General features: G+C 40.1%; 1 protein-coding gene across 1 annotated transcript in view; it reads left to right on the top strand.

The window, feature by feature from the left end:
- ATG2B (autophagy related 2B) overlaps positions 1 to 19,796 on the top strand; it is an 80,559-nt gene that overhangs the window by 23,570 nt on the left and 37,193 nt on the right. The window contains exons 11-21 of the mRNA XM_047794537.1: positions 78 to 339; positions 1,923 to 2,073; positions 4,480 to 4,572; positions 4,683 to 4,871; positions 7,345 to 7,618; positions 9,167 to 9,269; positions 12,031 to 12,226; positions 12,514 to 12,656; positions 17,658 to 17,815; positions 18,476 to 18,648; positions 19,142 to 19,292. Coding sequence (XP_047650493.1) covers positions 78 to 339; positions 1,923 to 2,073; positions 4,480 to 4,572; positions 4,683 to 4,871; positions 7,345 to 7,618; positions 9,167 to 9,269; positions 12,031 to 12,226; positions 12,514 to 12,656; positions 17,658 to 17,815; positions 18,476 to 18,648; positions 19,142 to 19,292 — 1,893 coding nt within the window. The remainder of the gene's footprint in view (positions 1 to 77; positions 340 to 1,922; positions 2,074 to 4,479; positions 4,573 to 4,682; positions 4,872 to 7,344; positions 7,619 to 9,166; positions 9,270 to 12,030; positions 12,227 to 12,513; positions 12,657 to 17,657; positions 17,816 to 18,475; positions 18,649 to 19,141; positions 19,293 to 19,796) is intronic.

Genomic DNA, 19,796 nt, shown 5'->3' with positions numbered 1-19,796 from the left:
AGTAAATATTTTATAAATTTGATATAATGGATTGTTTTAAGTAATAAATTTTATGGATATCAACACCTGTCTTTCAGCTCACCCTACTAGATCTGTTTCAGTGGATGAATCCAGGCCTGAACTTATTTTTAGACTAGCTGTGGGGACTTTTTCAGTCTCTGTGCTTCACATCGATCCTTTATCTCCACCGGAAACGTCATTGAATCTTAATCCATTGACACCCATGGCGATAGCATTCTTTACTTGTATAGAGAAGATTGATCCAGCGGGATTTTCAACAGAAGATTTTAAGTCTTTCCGAGCAGTATTTGCAGAAGCTTGTTCTCATGATCACCTTAGGTAAAATCTTATATTTACTAATGATCTTTGAAAAAGAACCAAATGTAGACATTTCATTTATCTATCCACCCATTTCCATTTGTTTTCCTAATTTGCATTTTATTTGTCAGTGGGTGGAATGAGTGAGGTTTTCTTGCAGTGCTGCAGAGATGTTTGCCATAGAATCTCTCATTCAGGTTGTTTGGCATATGAAACATTCAGATATAAGAGCTATGTGGTTTAGCATTTTCTAAATTTTCTTTAGTTCATTTTTCTTATTGTCCCTGGCTCAGCAGAGATGGCAGTGGTAGTGAGAGGAGAATGAATTAACAAAAAGCTGCATGGAAGTGATTCACTTGGGTGAGAAATGATACCAAGGCTGATTGTTAGCTTGGAAGCTATGTTTTCAACTTTTTTTTTTTTTTTACAAATATATATATATATTTTTCATTATAGCTGGTTTACAGTGTTCTGTCAATTTTCTACTGTATAGCATGGTGACCCAGTTACACATACAAGTATACAATCTTTTTTCTCACATGTTTTCAACTTCTGCTTAAAAAAAAAACTACAAAGCTGTTCAAATAAACACTGATCTTGTCATGCCCTTAGTCTTAATAGATAAGGATATAATTAAATTAATAAATGCATATATAACATTAATATGCAACTATTATTTATTTTAACATGAGAGTGATCTGTATATTGTCCACTCATAATGCCATTATGTATTATGACTTGGGCACATGTATTTTTAGAAAATACTTTTGGCTTTTATTTTAACTTTTTAAAGTATCAAAATTAATATGCAAAGTAGTTTTTACATCTAGCAAAAGAAGCTCAACAGGTTGGGATTATATTTTTAATAAAAGTTCAAAAATATTTTTTTCCCTGCTTTTGACAAGGTTTCAAATGTCTGCCAGTAGGAAATACAACAAAAGCAAAAAAATAAAAAAACTAGAAGAACTTCATTTGAATTCCACTGATTAAAGTTTTTAAAATACTGCATGATCCTTCTAGATAATTTTAAGGAACTATTATATGTATTTTACAGATTTAAAGATTTTATCTACTGCAGTGTAAATTTAAAAGTGTAGGAGAGGAAGGGGTAGTGTTGGGAAATACATGCTTGATAATAATCAACATGGCTGTTTTCTTTCTTTTGTCTCTTTAGGGCCTCACCCGTGGCATATGAAAGTTCTCAGGCTAGGGATGGAATTGGAGCTGTAGCAGCTGGCCTACACCACAGCCACAGTAACATGGGGTCTGAACTGTGTCTGTGACCACAGCTCATGGCAACACCAGATCCTTAACCCCCTGAGCGAGGCAGGTTAACCCACTGAACCTGCGTCCTTATGGGTACTAGTTGGGTTCGTTACTGCTGAGCCACAGTGGGAACTCCAGGTCTGATTTCTTTATCCTATGTCAGGGAATGGGAAATTTGAAGCCATCTTTCTGATTAATATCCTTAAGACTATTTGTTACTACTAACACTTTGAACTTGTCCGGACAGGTAAGTATTAACACTTGTATACTATTTTTTGACGTATTGTTTAATCTGGAAGTATATGGCTACTCTTAACTGCTGCATTTTTTCATAATAGATTTATAGGTACTGGCATCAAAGTATCCTATGAACAAAGACAGAGATCAGCCTCCCGATGTTTCAGTACGGACATGTCCATCGGGCAAATGGAACTTTTGGAGTGCCTGTTTCCCACCGACTTCCATTCTGTTCCCCCTCACTATACAGAGGTAACTGCCGGATGCTTTTCTCTTAGGGTTAGTCTTTAAATCTGTCTTGGTTTTTAAGTGTTGTATGAAGAACAATGATTTTCTTCAGAAAAGGTAGGAAGTTGTATAGGAAGACTTTTGGTGTGTGTTTGCACTTATATTTTGTCAAAGAAGATTTTTTCAAGTGTTACCAGGTATAATTGATTTACAAGGTTGTGATAATTTCTGCTGTACAACGCATATGCACATATCCATTCTCTTTCAGATTCTTTCCCACACAGATTATCACAGAACATTGAGTAGAGTTCTCTGTGCTATATATAGCATGTCTCCAGGGTCCAGTCATTCCATATACCTTAGTGTGCACATGCCAATCCCAAACCCCCAGTCTGTCCCTTCTACCCCCTCACCTATCCCTTTTGGTCTGTTCTGCAAATAAGTTCATTTGTATCCTTTTTTTTAGATTCCACATGTAAGTGGGATATACAATGTTTGTCTTCCATTGTCTAACTTCACTTAGTATGATAGTTTCTAGATCCATCCATGTTGCTGCAAATAGCATTATTTCATTCTTTTTATGCCTGAGTAATTTTCCATTCTATGTATGTGCCGCATCTTCTTTATCCATTCCTCTGTTGATGAATATTTAGGTTGCTTCCATGTCTTGCCTATAAATTGTAAATAAGTGCTGCAGTGAACCCTGGGGTGCATGTAACTTTTCAAATTATGTTTTTCTCTGGATAGATGCCCAAGAGTGGGATTGCTGGATTATGTGGTTATTCTTATTATTTATTAATAAGAATATTATTCTTATATTATTCTATTTTCAGTTTTTTAATGTACCTCCATACTGTTTTCCATAGTGATTGTACCAATGTACATTCCCACCAACAGTGTTAGAGGGTTCTCTTTTCCCCACACCCTTTCCTGCATTTATTGTATATAGACTTTTTGATAATGTCCATTCTGGCTGATGTAAGGTGGTACTTCATAGTAGTTTTGATTTGCATTTCTCTAAAAATTAGTGATGTTGAGCATCTTTTCATTTTGGTTTTTTTTTTTTTGCCATCTGTATGTCTTCTTTGGAGAAATGTCTATTTAGATCTTCTGCCCATTTTTGATTGCTTTTTTTTGATGTTGAGCTGCAGGAAGTGTTTGTATATTTTGGAGATTAAACACTTGTTGGTTGTTTCATTTGCAAATATATTCTCCCATTCTGTGGGTTGTCTTTTCATTTTTTTGGGGGGGGGTTTCCTTTGTTGTGCAAAAACTTTTAAGTTTAATTAGGTCCCATTGGTTTATTTTTGTTTTTATTTTCATTATTCTAGGAGGTGGGTCTGAGAAGATATTGCTGCAATTTATGTTAGAGAGTGTTTGGCCCATGTTTTCCTCTAAGAGTTTTATAGTATCCAGTCTTACTTTTAGGTCTTTACTCCATTTGGGGTTTTTTTTTGTGTGTGTGTATATGGTGTTAGAGAGTGTTCTAATTTCATTTTTTTTTTAACGTAGTTGTCCAGTTTTCCCACTTGCTGAAGAGACTGTCTTTTCTCCATTGTATATTCTTGCCTCCTTTGTGGTAGATTAATTGATCATAGGTGCTTGGGTTTATTTCTGGGCTTTTTATCCTGTTTCATTGATCTAAGTTTTGGTTTTTATGCCAGTACCATGCTGTATTGATGACTGTAGCTTTGTAGTATAGTCTGAAGTCAGGGAGCCTGATTCCTCTGGCTCCATTTTTCTTTCTCAGGATTGCTTTGGATGTTTGGGGTCTTTTGTGTTTCTATACAACTTGAAAAAAATCTTTGATATCGTTCTGTGAAAAATGCCATTGGTAATTTGATAGGGGTTGTGCTGAATCTGTAGATTGCCTTGGATAGTATACTCATTTTAAATATAGAATTCAAGGCCATTATAAGAGTGTATTACATTTTTAGAGTTGAAAATTGTGGGACAAATGGCTTCATTTCACTCATTTTCCAAGCACTCTTAATTTCAGAAGAATTCTATTATTCACGAAATAATAACAGAATACCTACTGTGTTGTAACAGTGTTCAAGATAAATGAAATGTCTTGTGTTCATTTATTATTAACCTGATTTTTTCCTATCCTAAAAGAATATCCTAGAGAAACTTTTCAAAACTATCAAAATAACGTTTTTATTGCTATTAGTTTGCCCTTGTGTCTTATTTTCAGAATGCTTTTTTGAATCCTCACATATTTTGCAGATGTAATACTAAGTACCACAGAAGTTAACGAACTAACCTAAAATAATGCACATTGCTAATAAGTGACAAAAATGAAGTTTAAACCTGCTTTTTTGACTTCAAAAAGCTCTCCCCTCTATTATGATAGGTCCTCTACTAATTAATGTGATTAATTAGGGCTTAATATTGTACATTTAATTTATCTTCATGTTTGTTTTTAAGCTTTTAACGTTCCATTCCAAAGAACGGACTGATTCCCACCCCCCTGTGTGTCTTCAGCTTCACTATAAGCATTCTGAGAATAAAGGACCCCAGGTAAGAGATCGCTCTGTATGACTACCAGCTGTAAAAAGTTTAACTTAATTTTATAGAATTGTTGATGATCATATTAATGCTTGCTTTCTTTTCTTTCTTTTGTTTTTAAGGGTAATCAAGCAAGACTTAGTTCTGTACCTCAGAGGGCAGAATTACAAATTAAATTAAATCCAGTATTTTGTGAGCTGGACATCAGTATTGTGGACAGGTTAAATTCCTTGCTTCAACCACAAAAACTTACTACAGTGGAGATGATGGCATCTCACATGTATACTTCATATAATAAGCATATTAGTCTGGTAAGTATTTAAAAAGTTGAAAATACCTATCATAATTATAGCTAGCTAATAGGCTTCTTGGGATGATTTCTGAGCTTAAGTATTCTTAATAGGTTAAATAGCACATGTTATTAAAACAGCATTATTGGAGTTCCCTTTGTGGCTCAGTGGTAATGAACCCGACTAGTATCCATGAGGACACAGGTTAGATCTCTTCTGGCCTCACTCAGTGAGTTAAGGATCCCTCATTGCTGTGGCTGTGGTATAGACCGGCAGGAACAATTCCAATTCGACCCCTAGCCTGGAAACTTCCACATGCTGGGAGTGCAGCCCTCAAAAGCAAAAAAACAAACAAACAAAAAAACCCATTATTTATAATAATAAAAAATTTGTGACGTGTTTTATGTCTGGATAATAGACTAGCTCAATAGGTTGTGCTAATGTATTGAGTAAAATTTTTTGCTGCCACTTGAAATGATTCGAAAGATGGTAAAGCAACATGAAGAAATATTAAATAAAAAAGACTGTATTATTCCACATAAACTTTTATTGTAACAGTGTAAATAAAATTGTACAGAAAATGAGCGGATGGAAATATATCATTTGGTAGCATTGATTATGTTGATTTTTGGTTGTTTTTTTTTTTGACATGCCAACGACATGTGGAAGTTCCCAGGCCAGGGACTGAACTTGTACCATAGCAGTGACAATGCTAGATCCTTAACCTCCTGCACCACCAGGAGACTTCTATCTGAATTTTATAATTTGTGACTATACATCCTCACAAAACTTTATCTAGTCACACGTGATGAACTTCTTGAATCTCCTGTAACATGCAGCCCGTATAATCTAGGATATACTTCATAAGTGAACGTAGTTTGTCATAGTGTTATTGAACATTACAATAATACCACTTTCATGTAGATCTGGTGCTTAATGTCTTGTTTTTTTTTCTTTTCTTTTTTTTTTTGGCTTTTTAGGGCTGCACCCATGCCATATGGAAGTTCACAGACCAGGGGTCGAATTGGAGCTGCAGCTGCTGGCCTGCACCACAGCCACAGCAACATGAGATCCAAGCTGCATCTGCAACCTATGCTGCAGCTTGTGGCAACACTGGATCCTTAACCCAGTGGGCGAGGCCAGGGATCGAACCCACATTCTCATGGATACTAGTCGGGTTCTTAAGCTGCTGAGCCACAATGGAAACTCCCTTCTGATTTCTTTTCTAAAAAAACATATTAAGTAATTCAGATTTGTAAGATGTCTGTTAGGAATTTTAGGACCAGGCAAGACAGAGACAATTTTGGCTTGAAAGAAAAGGGAAAAGATATTTTTCTACTTATTTGCCTCTCCCTTAATTAGTGGTGGGTAATCACATTAAATCAACATTCTCTAATTTCTTGTTGTTGTTGTTGTTATTTTAGGCCACACCCGCAACACATAGAGGTTCCCAGGCTAGGGGTCCAATCGGAGCTGTAGTCCCTGGCCTACACCATAGCCAGAGTGAACCCCAATTCGAGCTGCATCTGCGACCTACACCACAGTTCATGGCAAGGCCGGATCCTTAAGCCACCGACTGAGACCAGAGGTCAAACCCGAGTCCTCATGGATACTAGACTCATTTCTGCTGAGCCACAACGGGAACTCCAAATTGTCAATGGTTGCTGGTTATTTTAAGTTTTGTCAGGCTACTGTCTATATTTGCTGTTGGCCATAGATGTGTTGGGATGATGATTTAATCTCTTGAGTTATTTTTGCTGAGAGTGAGGGTTAGAAAATCAAATAGGGGAGAGAAAGAACAGGTTTGTTAAAAGTGCAAGTATTAGCGTAAAAATGGAACTTCCTAATCTAGGAGGTTAGAGACCGAGTAATGAAATCGAGGAGTGTTACCACCTGTGCTGTACTCTAGACTAAGACTTCCAATATATTTTAGAGAAAAAATAGAAACAGACTCATCGGAAGGGCATGTTCGTTGGCCCTTTTATTACAATGAGGGTTTAAGTAAATGGTGAATACGTGTTTTGGTTTCTAAGGGTCATTTGATGGGATTATCCCGTTTGATTGGGTGAGGGCTCTGGGTGAGTTATTTAGGGAATGTTCATTTGGAACATGTGATGCCCAGGCTTGGTCTTAGTCCTGGAAATACAACGATGAGTCGGGGACGGGCCTTTGCATTTGGCATAATTTGTCTGATTTCACATTAGAGTCTTTGAAGTAGCTTATTGGTGGATAAATCTTTCAAATTGAATGTTGGGTGCTCTAGTGATTTTTATTTTATATTGTCTTTTTAGGGAACTTCCATATGCTGCATTGCATTGTAAAATTTCATAACATGAAATTAATATAATAGTAGTTGATTATGCGTTGTATTTTAATGCATTATCCTGAATCAGGACATAGTGATTATACCTATTGTGATGTTGTGTCCTAGTGTCATTTATGTTCATTTGCTTAATTTAACCTTTTGGCATATTTTTGACATTTTGTGTTTTAGCATAAAGCTTTCACTGAAGTATTTCTAGATGACTCACATAACCCTGCAAACTGTCGTGTATCAGTACAAGTTGCCACACCAGCATTAAACCTTTCTGTTCGCTTCCCGATACCTGATCTTCGATCAGATCAAGAGAGAGGACCATGGTTTAAGAAGTCACTTCAGAAGGAGATTCTTCATTTAGCATTCACGGATCTAGAATTTAAGACTGAATTCATAGGAGGATCAACCCCTGAACAAGTTAAATTGGAACTTACCTTTAGAGAACTAGTTGGTAAGATTGAATGTGCCTACAAGAGAGCCACTAGAGAGAAACAACTGCTCTTGAAACTTACAGTAGGAAGAATATGGCAGCCCCCAAACATAATAATGTTGAACATACTTTAGGGAACGAGAGTAACACCTTTTTTCCAATACTGTAAATATGATATTTGTCTGGTTTTTGAAGGAAACGCTGATGCATGGTGATTTATTCACTTGGAGAATAGCATGCGTAGGGATGATACTAGCCAAAAGTTTTTGAGTGCCATTCTTTTTTTTTTTTGTCTTTCTGCTATTTCTTGGGCCACTTCCGCGGCATATGGAGGTTCCCAGGCTAAGGGTCCAATCAGAGCTGTAGCCACCAGCCTACGCCAGAGCTACAGCAACGCGGGATCCGAGCCGCGTCTGCAACCTACACCACAGCTCACGGCAATGCCGGATCCTTAACCCACTGAGCAGGGGCAGGGACCGAACCCGCAACCTCATGGTTCCTAGTTGGATTCGTTAACCACTGCGCCACACGGGAACTCCTGAGTGCCATTCTATGTTTGCTGTGTGCTGAGTGCTTCATACACATTATATTTCCAATTATTTTTGTCTTTTATAAGTGAGGACTCCGTCACCTTCTGAAGAGGTACCTTCCAAGGTCCTGTAGTAGTAATGGCAGAATCCAGAGTCAAACCCAAGTCTGACACTAGAGCTTGAGCTTTCAACCATGAGGCTAATCTCCAGTGACTTTCCTTTATAAAACCTTTTTTTTTTTTTTTTTTTAAGTTTTCCTGTATTTCTTTGCTTTTGTCAACTAACGGAAACAGTATATAGACCTAAAGTGAACCAAGTGTGTGAGGAACTCCGAAAGATCCTCACATTTTCTGTGGCTCCTAAACGGCCCTCCTCTGCTCCCTGGCTTCTCCACCCCCCCGACCCCCAGCCACCACCACTACAGCCCCCGCCACCGTTGCGCTGACCTCTTTCTCCGGAAATAGGCTTTGGTTTTCCTCCCCTTGTTCTGAGTTTTACATCTTTAGAGATATTTAAAATCGACCATTTCCAATTATGATTTCATGAAAAAGCCTTTACAGGTTATCTGGAATCTTCCCTTGTCTCTAGTGATAAGAAACTTACCATTCTGGTGGAAAGTCATTCTTTGTAAAATGGAATGAAAAGACATATTGTGAAGAGGTCATTCTTACAGTGCTTGGTACAAAACATGTATCTCTGTGTTCCCAGATTAACTGCGTAAACTTTTATGAAGAATAATCCCTAAGTGGCACTCAGGGAGTGGTAACTGTTATGTTTCACGTCGTGATTATGCCCCTTACACAGTAAACCTTGGCACTTAAGAATTTGCGTTTGAAGGGAAAACGGCGTCGTTACTTTATCGGTTCATCCCATCCCCGCATGTACGCACGCAGCAGGAACAAACAGATGAAGGCTGTGGAGCGTAGTGCTGGCTTGTCCCTGGCTTGTAGACGATCCTTGCCCCTGGAAGCAGGACAGTGTCTTTTCTGCTCGCGTTTGAGAAGAAGCGCGTTTCCATCAACCGGTCTTGTTTTCTTAGGGTCATTCCAGGAAGATAGAGGAGAGCCGTCGGTTAAGTTTTTCCACGTGACGAGCGGAGGCGATGGAGAGACGACGCCGCCCGACGACTTTGACTGGCCGCGGTGAGTGAGCAGTGCACACGATGCGCACATCGAGTCACTGCAGTTTTTTGACCAGTATTTTGGCTACTGAATTTCACCTAAACATACCCAGCCTTGATAAGAGAACCTAGAGGAAGCTGGAAAAATTAATGAGTACTCAATATATATTTTATAATTTATCAAAGGTGTCTATTAGACACTGACAGAAATGGAAACATCAAATGTTTTCTCTGGCCTCAAGTTATCTAGCCTGACTAGACGGACAAAAGTATCATTAATCATGTAAAAATAGTTCATTTTTAAAAAGGGCTTTAGGAGTTCCTGTCAGGGCTCAGGGGTATCAAGCCCAACTAGGATCTATAAAGATGTGGGTTCCATCCCTGGCCTTGCTCAGTGGTTAAGGATCCGGCGTTGCCGTGAGCTGTGGTGTAGGTCACGGATGTGGCTCGGATCTGGCATTGCTATGGCCTGGTGGAGGCTGGTGGCAACAGCTCTGATTTGACCGCTAGCCTGGAAACCTCCATATGCTATGGGTGCTGCCCTAAAAGGACAAAAGGGGAAAAAAAAAGGCCTTTATTTGAAAAGATATATAGCACCGTTTGGTTAATCGCCAAATGAATTTCATTGTCAGTGATTGTTTTCGAAAAGTGTTTTCAAATCTGGGGAGCTTTTACAAGACACTGATTCTTGGGCCCACCTGAGTTTCTGCGTTAGAGCCTGGGCATCAGTATAGTTTAAAAATTACACCAGGTGTTACACCTTTGTGCAGTGGGACTTGGAAAAACACTGCTTCAGGATTTCTTTTTTTTTTTCTTTCTCTGTTTTTTTTTTTTTTTTAGGGCTACACCTGCTGCATATGGAGGTTCCCAGGCTAGGGCTCAAATCAGAGCTGCAGCTGCCGGCCTACAGTGTCTCGGGATCCAAGCTGAGTCTGCGACCTACACCACAGCTCATGGCAACCCCGGATCCTAAACCCACTGAGCAAGGCCAGGGATCAAACCCATATCCTCATGGGTACTAGTTGGGTTTGTTACCACTGAGCCACGACAGGAACTCCCTTTAAGATTTCTTAGGTAGGAGAAATTATCCGTTTCTTTTTCCTCCCTCTCTCCCTCCCTTCCTTCCTTCCTTTTTCTTTTTATGGCTGCACCTTTGCCATATGGAAGTTCCCAGGCTGTGGGTTGAATCAGAACTGTAGCTGCCACCTGCACCACAGCCACAGCAATGCTGGATCCAAGCTGAGCCACATCTGCAACCTACACCGAAGCTCAAGGCAATACTGGATCCTTAACCTGTTGAGTGAGGCCAGGGATCAAACCTGCATCTTCATGGGGACAATGTCAGATTCCTAACCCACTGAGCCACAGTGGGAACTGCATTCTTTAAAGTACATTAGCCTGATAGTGGGCTTGGATTATATTTAAAAGAACTTATTTTACCCTGAAGAATAGTGCTTTATTTTATTGAAAACTGAGTATGTGAAGCGTCTTTAGGAATTAAAGTGATTTTTCTTGTGCTGTTTTCCTACCTGCTTTCTTCTACCTCCCGTCCCGTATGTGCCAGACCTGTCGGAACACCTAGGACAGGCCTGATCAGTGCCTGTCTGTTAATGAGTAGTTTTCATAGGAAAAGGATCTACTTTAGTTAGGTACTTTGAAAGCACAGTTTACATTAGGATATCTATGAATTACCAAACAGTCATTTTCGTTTGTAACTAGAACCACCTGGCACCACTTACTCAGGGGAAGACAAGCTGTTATTGATGCAACACGGTTGTTTGTTTGCGAGTGCCATGCCTCCTCCTGACAGCAGGCCGACGTGCTGATAAAAAGGAGCCCACAAAGCCTTGTGCTGGTGGAGAGCCACAGAGGGTTAGGAAAGGAATGGCTTTGCTCTGGAGCAAAGCTAGTGTCATCACAGTCTGTTAGTTCCTGTTATTTTGGGTTTGTAGCTATAAAACACCACCCTGCTAACACAAGCCTTTTATTATTGAAATTCCTGAAGGAAAAGCTTACTTTGTTGTTGCAGTTCTGAAAATATTCCCTAATGAGTGTCTCCTTTTTTCATTTCAGCAGTTTACATAACTTGAGGTTTCTTAGGTATGCAAGTATTCTGTGACAGCCTAAGAGATGGCATGTAGGAGGTTTAATGATAATTAATGGAATTCTTAGGGAAAATTTGCTACCTTTTAATGAATAAAAATGTTTTAAATTGAAGTATGGTTGATTTATAATGTGTAGGTTCCAGTGTACAGCACAGTGTTTCAGTTATACACATACATAGATACATTCTTCTTTATATGCTTTCCATTATGGTTTATTGTAGAATATTGAATATGGTTCCCTTTGCTCTACAGTAGGACTTTGTTGTTTATCTGTTTTATATTTAGTGCAAATCCCAAATCTGCAAATCCCAAACTCCTTTCTCCCAAACTTCTAGTTTATCCCTCCCCTACCCCCTTTCCCCTTTGGTAACCATAAATGTGTTTTCTGTATGTGTGAGTCTGTTTCTGTTTTTTAAAACAAGTTTTTTAATGAACTCTGAAATAACCTTTTTATCTCAAAAGATCACATTTTCACTAGTCAAGTATAAAATGTTAATGCCTTCTTTTATTGTTTCACCAGTTCCACACGTCTAAGTTTATAGCATGCTCCACTTTGTAGAGAAGTTGACTCCTGTTATTAATGATTTAATTAATCAATGGGCTTGGTGTTCATATGTATACAGGTTAGTTCTGTGGATTACGCTCAGATCTTGATTTTTCACTTGTCTTTGCTCTCAGAATTGTACTGAAAGTAAACCCACCAGCCATGCATTCCATTTTGGAGAGAATAGCAGCCGAGGAGGCGGAGGAGAGTGACAGCCACTACCAGGAAGAAGAGGAGGGGGCCGCTCATTCCCTGAAAGACGTTTGTGATCTGAGAAGACCAGCCCCATCTCCCTTCTCTTCTCGTAGAGTGATGTTTGAAAATGAACAGGTAAAATAAAAGTGAGCAAGCAACAAGGGAACTGCCCTCTGTCGGAGAGGAATGGTTTTAATGCTTTATCTTTTAAAAAATACTATGTATATTGTTTTTGCCAGATTTTTAGCTCTCTGATTGAACAACACCTGTTTTTTCCCTTGGCTTAAAGTTGCATGCTTATTTATTTGCTCACATACCAAGTCGCGTGGGGAGGGTAAGATGATGCTACTGCTATTTTAAATATAAAATGGTTATTTGATGCATTTTTTTCTTTTTTTTTGCACGAAACTGTTATGTTTTAGATGGTGATGCCAGGAGACCCTGTAGAAATGACAGAGTTTCAGGATAAAGCCATCAGCAATTCTCATTATGTGCTGGAACTTACATTACCCAACATTCATGTAACACTACCCAATAAAAACTTTTATGAGAAGCTTTATAATAGGTGAGTTCAGACCCATTTAGTTGAGTCTTTGGGATGGAACTTTCCTGCCTGACTGCCTCTCTGTTTTCCCTCTTCCCCCTTTGCTTCTCTTGCGTGAATGGGATCTGCTTTGTAGGGTGTTGATTATAAAACTGTTACTGTTATGATGGGCTGTTGTCATAGTAGAGTGTCTTAACTAGTATATCTGGTAATTTGGTTACTTGAGGGTGAGATATTTAATTCCTCCATATTCAGATTGGCTGGGCACCCTCCGTCACCTTACAACAGAGTACTGAGAAAATTTCTTTTTTTGGGCAGCGACATGAAAAGAGTTGGGAGATACTTGTGTAGAGGGCCAACAGATACTGGTGTAAATCCAAGTCCCAGAGTCTTTGGAGAAGGAGCATCCCTTCTCAGAGTTTAAAAAAAAAAAAAAAAAAAAAGCGTCTTATTAGAACTAGAAATTCTAACTTGTAAACTTGTATATAAAAACTGAAATTTAGGAGTTCTTGGTGGCTGATGCAGTGGGTTAAAGACCTGGCATTGTTGCTGCAATGGCGCAGTTCGGTCCCTGGCCCAGGAACTTCTGCATGCTGTGAATGTGGCCAAAAAAAAAAAAAAAAACCAAATTAAAAAATATAAAAGCTTAAATTTATTGCATTTAAATATCCTTAAACATACATACCAAGCAAATGTGTTGAAATAAGTAGCCTTTAAAAGGGGAGAGATCGTAGACCCTGAAGACCCTGGACAGTTCACCTGGTCCCTGTGAGCATAGTTTCCGCATCTGTAAAATGGAGAGGATGCTCGCACAGGCCTCAGGGGTCGTTGGAACACTGACCTGACCTACAGCATTTGGAAAGTTCTGAGACCAGCACCTGGCTTAGAATAAGCACTCAGTAGTCAGCTGTTATTGTTACCGCTCCCACTCGCTCTAGTGTACCTGGAAAGTGGTCACGTCGGTTTCTAGAAAGAGAATCCTTAGTGTCTGTCATCTCTAGCTTCCCACACGCGAACAAGTCATCCAGATTTTTGCTCAGCTTCAGACTCCAAACTGTTGTTTCTCCTGTGGATTTACTTGGTATCACATAAGATTTGGATTTATACATGTTCTAAAGTTTGGAAACCACCAATCTCTAGACTACTTTTTATTTTATAGTTGAGGAGTGTCTGCCAAGAGCTTACAAGTATGCAAAGCTAACAAGGCTGAGCAAAATGAGACAACTGGTTTCAGCTCCAGCCCAGAGGTCAGAAGGGCTAAAGCTGTTTCTTTCTCCTTCTGCATTGATTGAGCATGTGGCTATTTGGTTCAACTGAGATATCAGAAGAGTAATACATACCTTAAACATTCAGTTTACAAGTATTTGTTCATTTACCACTTTTAAAAATAGAAGACAAGGCTTTTTTTTTTATTATGAACCACTGGTTAGAATGTTTGCTTCATGTGTACCCAGAAGGCTTTGTCTATAATTTTCAGATTTTAATTTCTTAAAAGTAGAGTGGAAAAATAATTTCAAAGTAATGAATATAGGAGTTCCCTCATTGCTCAGTGGGTTAAGGATCCTTTTGTTTTTTCTTTTAAGGGCTGCGCCATGGCATATGGAAGTTCCCAGGTTAGGGGTCCAACTGGAGCTGTAGCTATTGCCCTACATCACAGCCACAGCAACACAAGATCTAAGCCACCTCTGACCTACACCATAGTCCATGGCAAAGCCAGATCCTAAACCCACTGAGTGAGGCCAGGGATCGAACCTGTGTCCTCCTGGATACCAGTCAGGTTCGTTTCCACTGAGCCACGCAGGAACTCCAAGGATCCATTTTGTCACCACTGTGGCTCAGGTTTGATCTCTGCCCTGGGAGCTTCTGTATGCCATGGGTGCAGCCAACAAAAAGCAATGAATGCAGAACCCTTTCAGGTTTGTAAGTTTTTTTTTCCACTTCAGTCTATATACTGAAAAGCCGTGAGTTAGCACAATATTGAATTAAACTATGCTTATTACATTTACAGCTGGGATGAGCAGCTATGAGGCCAAACATAATTGACCCTTGGTGGGTCAGGTGGGCTGGAGAGTTGTCTCCCAGCAGCAAGCAGTTAGCATATGGGGGAGCCTGGTCAGCACGGCAGGTGGGGTAGCTTAAATCAGGGAACTCGGGGGTATCCGTTCATCTGGGGAACTGGTTAAACGGCGGTTGCTTAAGAGAGTTTCTGTTCTCTCCTCCCCTGCCCACTTGTCTGTCTCTGAAACCCCTAGAATTACACAGCTACTGTAGTGGTCTCCACCCTGTGGCTCAGATAAATCACATATGTAAGTTACTCCATGTGTGAATTACGTGCACCTTATTTGGCTTTGTGTATTTTTTTGTTTTAAAAATGTTCAAACACATAGAAAAGTTGCAAGGACAGTACAAAGAGCTTTTTTCCCTGTACCGTTTGAGAGTAAGTTGCTAACTTGATTGTCCCTTGAGCAATTGAGTATGTATTTCTCACCAACAGGAACATTCTTCTGTATAACCATAATTCAGCCATCACAGTAAGAAAATTATTATTTTATATAACCATCTAATCATCAGACCCCATTCAAGTTTTGCTGACTGTTTCATAATACACTTTATTATATATAACATTTAAAAATATTTTTTTTTGAGCAGGAATTATAAATGACTCTGCCTTCCTTAAATATCTTCTGGTTTTGGGGGGTTTCCTTTTTTTTTTGCTTTTTTAGGGCCGCACCCTTGGCGTATGGAAGTTCCCAGGTTAGGGGTCAAATCAGAGCTACAGCTGCTGGCCTATACCACAGCCACAGCCACAGCCACATGGGATCCAAGCCGCATCCACAACCTACCCCACCACTTACGGCAACACCATGTCCTTAGCCCACTAAGTGAGGCCAGAGATCAAACCCACGTGTTTGTGGATATTAGTCAGATTTGTTTCTGCTGTGCCACAAGGGGACTCCCAAGTGTTTTCTTTCTTGATGGAAACATCATCCAATGATTTATAGTTAATGGTATCAAGACTGTGTTTAGACCAAAAATATAAATAAGGAAAACATAGTAAAATCATATGAAACTTACATTTACAGGTCATATACCATGAACTGTAGGTTTTATTTAAAGTAATAACTTTGGAGTTCTCTAGTGGCACAGTGGGTTAAGGATCTGACATTGTTACTGCAGCGGCTTGGGTCACAGCTGTGGTATGGGTTCCATCCCTGGCTCCAGAATTTCCACATGCTGTGGGTACGGCCAAAAAAAAAAAAAAAAAGTGTTAGTTTCTCTTTCACCTATGAAGAGAATGGGGGTAGGGGAGTTCCTGTTGTGGCACAGTGGAAACAAATCTGAGATACAGGTTCCATCCCTGGCCTCGCTCAGTGGGTTAAGGATCCCTGCATTGTCATGAGCTGTGGTGTAGGTCGCAGACATGACTCGGATCCCAAGGTGCTGTGGCTGTGGTGTAGGCTGGTGGCTGTGCTCTGATTCAGTCTTTAGCCTGCGAACCTCCATGTGCCACAGGTGCGGCCCTAAAAAGCAAAAAAAAAAAAAAAAGAGAGAAAGAGAATAGGGAATAAGGTAAAGAAAAATTTGCTGAGAAAATTCATTTTATACTTTCACTGTTTGTTCATATAGGAGTTTAGGCTGCGGTCTGGATTTAGACTCTTGTTTCTTTGTCCTGTGAGTAACATGCCCAAGAGGTAGGGAGCCAAGTGCGGACCGCACAGTGGGGGCATCGCTGTCAGCGGGTCTGAGATGAGACGTGCCTCCGCCCTGTGTCCCTGATGGGCACCTAGGGATGCTTCCACAAGGAGACCTTTTGGGCGGGGATTGCAGTCTGTTGAGGGTGACAGTACTCAGTCCCAGTTTATACTTTCTAGGGCCTCAGAAGCTCAGGGATTGACCGGGAAGTTCCTAGACAAGTGGCTTCTCACAGGCAGGGCTGGGGCCGCACCATCGCTTGGCACCTTGATTGGTATTCACACTAGGCTGTACGATGAGTCTGCTTTTGGCAGTCCTTCCCTGTGAGTCATCCATTGGTCCTTTCACCACACCCTCAGTGCTGCTCCGTGACAGCCACTGTGCCAGGCACATAGAGAGATGCCCGTGACGCAGGTCCCTCTCCCTCAGGGGCTGCGGTCTGGGGGCAGGACAGGAAACTGGAGTTACAGGTGCCGTGACTGCACTGTGTGTGTGAGGGAGGTGCTGTGGGTCCAGACCTCACAAAAACCTTCTGTGGAGGACCCTGGAAAGTCTGATTTTTCATGACATCGTAGAGGTGAGTGGTGGGGATGGGGAGTATCTAAGTAGTGACAAATATTTCTTTGACAGAGTAGGACGTGGTGGTAGCCTGGCTTGACATGGGTTCCCCCCAGCCGTTCCCAGTATTGACTTGGCTGTTCCTCTAGTTAGAAGGGTTTCCTCTCTTTATTCCGTGTTCTCTGTGCATTCTGCATCTCATGCAAACTTGCCGGTGAAGCTGTGCCTTCTGTTGAAGAAGGGAAAAGCAGATAAACATCCCTAGAGGAAGTGAATAAGGGCGAGAATTGATGTGGGAGCCGAACCAGCTGTGTGACCCCGGGCCGGTCACCTAACCTTTATGAGGCAGTTTCCTCAAGGGTAAAGTGGGAGTATTAATTCTCCCTTGGCTGCCTGGTAGGATTGAGGGGTGTCAGATGCGACAGTGCCTAAGCGGTTGTAGTTTACAGAGTGCTCTCGTGTATGTGAACGGTCTTCCTGTTGTTCTTTATGGGATTCTATTTTTAATTAACTTCTTCTTTTAAAGTGTTTTTAGATGTATGTAATTTGATGCATATAACATAGAGAAACCTAGGCAGATATCTATTTAGGTATCTGATGGGAAAAATTCTTTTCTCAAATGCTTTTTAAAAGAAAACTCTGTGTAAGATAATTTCCATTTTACCACTTAGAGAAATTATTATTCATGTGACTTCTTAAAGGATTAATCCTTCGTTTGCCTTCAGTTGAACTCAGAGTTCTGTATTTACTTTTCAACTTTTGTCTTTATAGGATCTTTAATGATTTGCTGCTATGGGAACCAACAGCTCCTTCACCAGTGGAGACATTTGAAAATATTTCATATGGTATTGGGCTTTCAGTAGCCAGTCAACTGATTAATACCTTCAACAAAGATAGTTTTAGTCCATTTAAATCTACTGTTCACTATGGTAATATATTTTAAATTTCTTCTGAATTAAAATGTCTGGTTTATCAGTTAAGTAATAACCTCTTAAATTGGTGGATTTAAAAATGTTTCTTTGGTGTTTTCCCTTTATAACTATAGTTTATAATATCTTTTAGGAATTTTTAGCTGTGTATGGAGAAAGTTATCAATGGAGTGTTATTTTTATAATGATACTATATATATTGTCTGAAGTTAAGTGGTAAAGAGAAAAACATAGAAAGTACATTTTAGGAGTTCCTGTTGTGGCTCAGTGGTAACGAACCTGACTCGTATCCACGAGGATGTGGATTCGATCCCTGGCCTCCCTCAGTAGCTTAAGGACCTGGCGTTGCTATGAGCTGTGGTTTAGGTCTCAGATGTGGCTCGGATCTTGCATTGCTGTGGCTGTGGTGTAGGCAGGCAGCTGTAGCTCCAATTCTCCTCCTAGCCTGGGAACTTCCATACGCCATGGATGCAGCCCTAAAAAGCAAAAAAGAAAGAAAGAAAAAAGAAAGTACATTTTTATTGTCGTGCCAGATTCTTTGTGAAAATAAACAGATTGTAAAATAAATAGTCTTGTTATAGTGGTCAAGTTTGAATGCCATTTTATTTGAGGAAGCTGTTGGGAAGAACCATATGCCATAGTGACCTTCGTGTCTTACAGATGAGGAGAGTGGGTCTGAGGAGGAGACTCTGCAGTATTTTTCTACCGTTGATCCCAACTGTCGTTCCCGTAGGAAAAAAAAACTAGACTCTCAGAACAGGAACTCGCAGAGTTTTCTCTCAGTTCTTCTGAGTATTAATCATGGAGTAATGGCAGTGTTTACAGATGTAAAGGTAAGGATTTGCAAATCTATAGTGGTTTTTCAAAGTGTGTCTTAATTTAAATCTACCGTGATTATACATCCAGTAACTGAGATGGCCTGAGGTTTTTCTCAGTGACGGATGAAGCTCAGTTTTCTGAGGCACGCCGTGATGACAGCAGCTTGGAAGTTTGATTTCCACTGCACGTCAAAGACAAACATTACATGGACCTTCTTTTGGAAAATGTGCTGGTTCTACTCCTGAGTGATAACTAGTAATTTATTCATTCTAAAGAAGGATGAAGTACAGGGATTCATTTGGCAGAAGAGGCCGAGCATTGCTTTTAATTATTCAGCTTTCAATAGCACCATGTTGGCTGGTTCAAGATCCAGACCGCCTTGCTGAAGGTGGGAGATCCTCCTAACTGAACAAGGAGCATCTCAAGAGTCATTCTCACTTTTCTGCGTTTAATTAATGACTGCTGTGTCTTTCTGATTTTTTGTTTTGTTTTGTTTTGTTTTGTTAGCAAGAGAATGGAGATCTGTTGGAAAACAAACATGGTGAATTCTGGTTAGAATTCAATAGTGGGTCTCTGTTTTGCGTGACAAAATATGAAGGTTTTGATGACAAGCACTACATCTGCCTTCATTCAAGCAGTTTCAGTCTCTACCACAAAGGTAGGACAAGTGTTAAATATGTGTATTTTGTTCACATCTGCTTAAACATGTTTAAATTTTGCTTAATAAAGAAAATCCATTGAGAACAGAACTCTTACCATAGAAGTTAGTTTCTGTGGGGTATTCTGATGTCACTGGCAAAGTAATAATTATTGTAAATTAGAAGTTGATCCTGTGTTCTCCCTGCCTCACACACCTTTTTTTTTTTTTTGTCTTTTTAGGGCCACACTCAAGGCATATGGAGGTTCCCAGGCTAGGGGTCCAGTCGGAGCTGTAGTCACTGGCCTACACCACAGCCACAGCAACGTGGCATCCGAGCCATATCTTTGACCGACACGACAGGTCACATAGCAACCCCGGATCCTTAACTGAGCGAGGCCAGGGATCAAACCCTTGCCCTCATGGATGCTAGTTGGGTTTGCTAACCTCTGAACCACGATGAGAATGCCATTTTTTTTTTTTTTAAGTGGCCACACATGAGGCATATGAAAGTTCCCAGGCCAG

This window comes from Phacochoerus africanus, chromosome 9, assembly GCF_016906955.1.
Source record: "Phacochoerus africanus isolate WHEZ1 chromosome 9, ROS_Pafr_v1, whole genome shotgun sequence".
NCBI lineage: Eukaryota > Metazoa > Chordata > Mammalia > Artiodactyla > Suidae > Phacochoerus > Phacochoerus africanus.
This window is presented reverse-complemented; position numbering and strand designations above follow the sequence as displayed.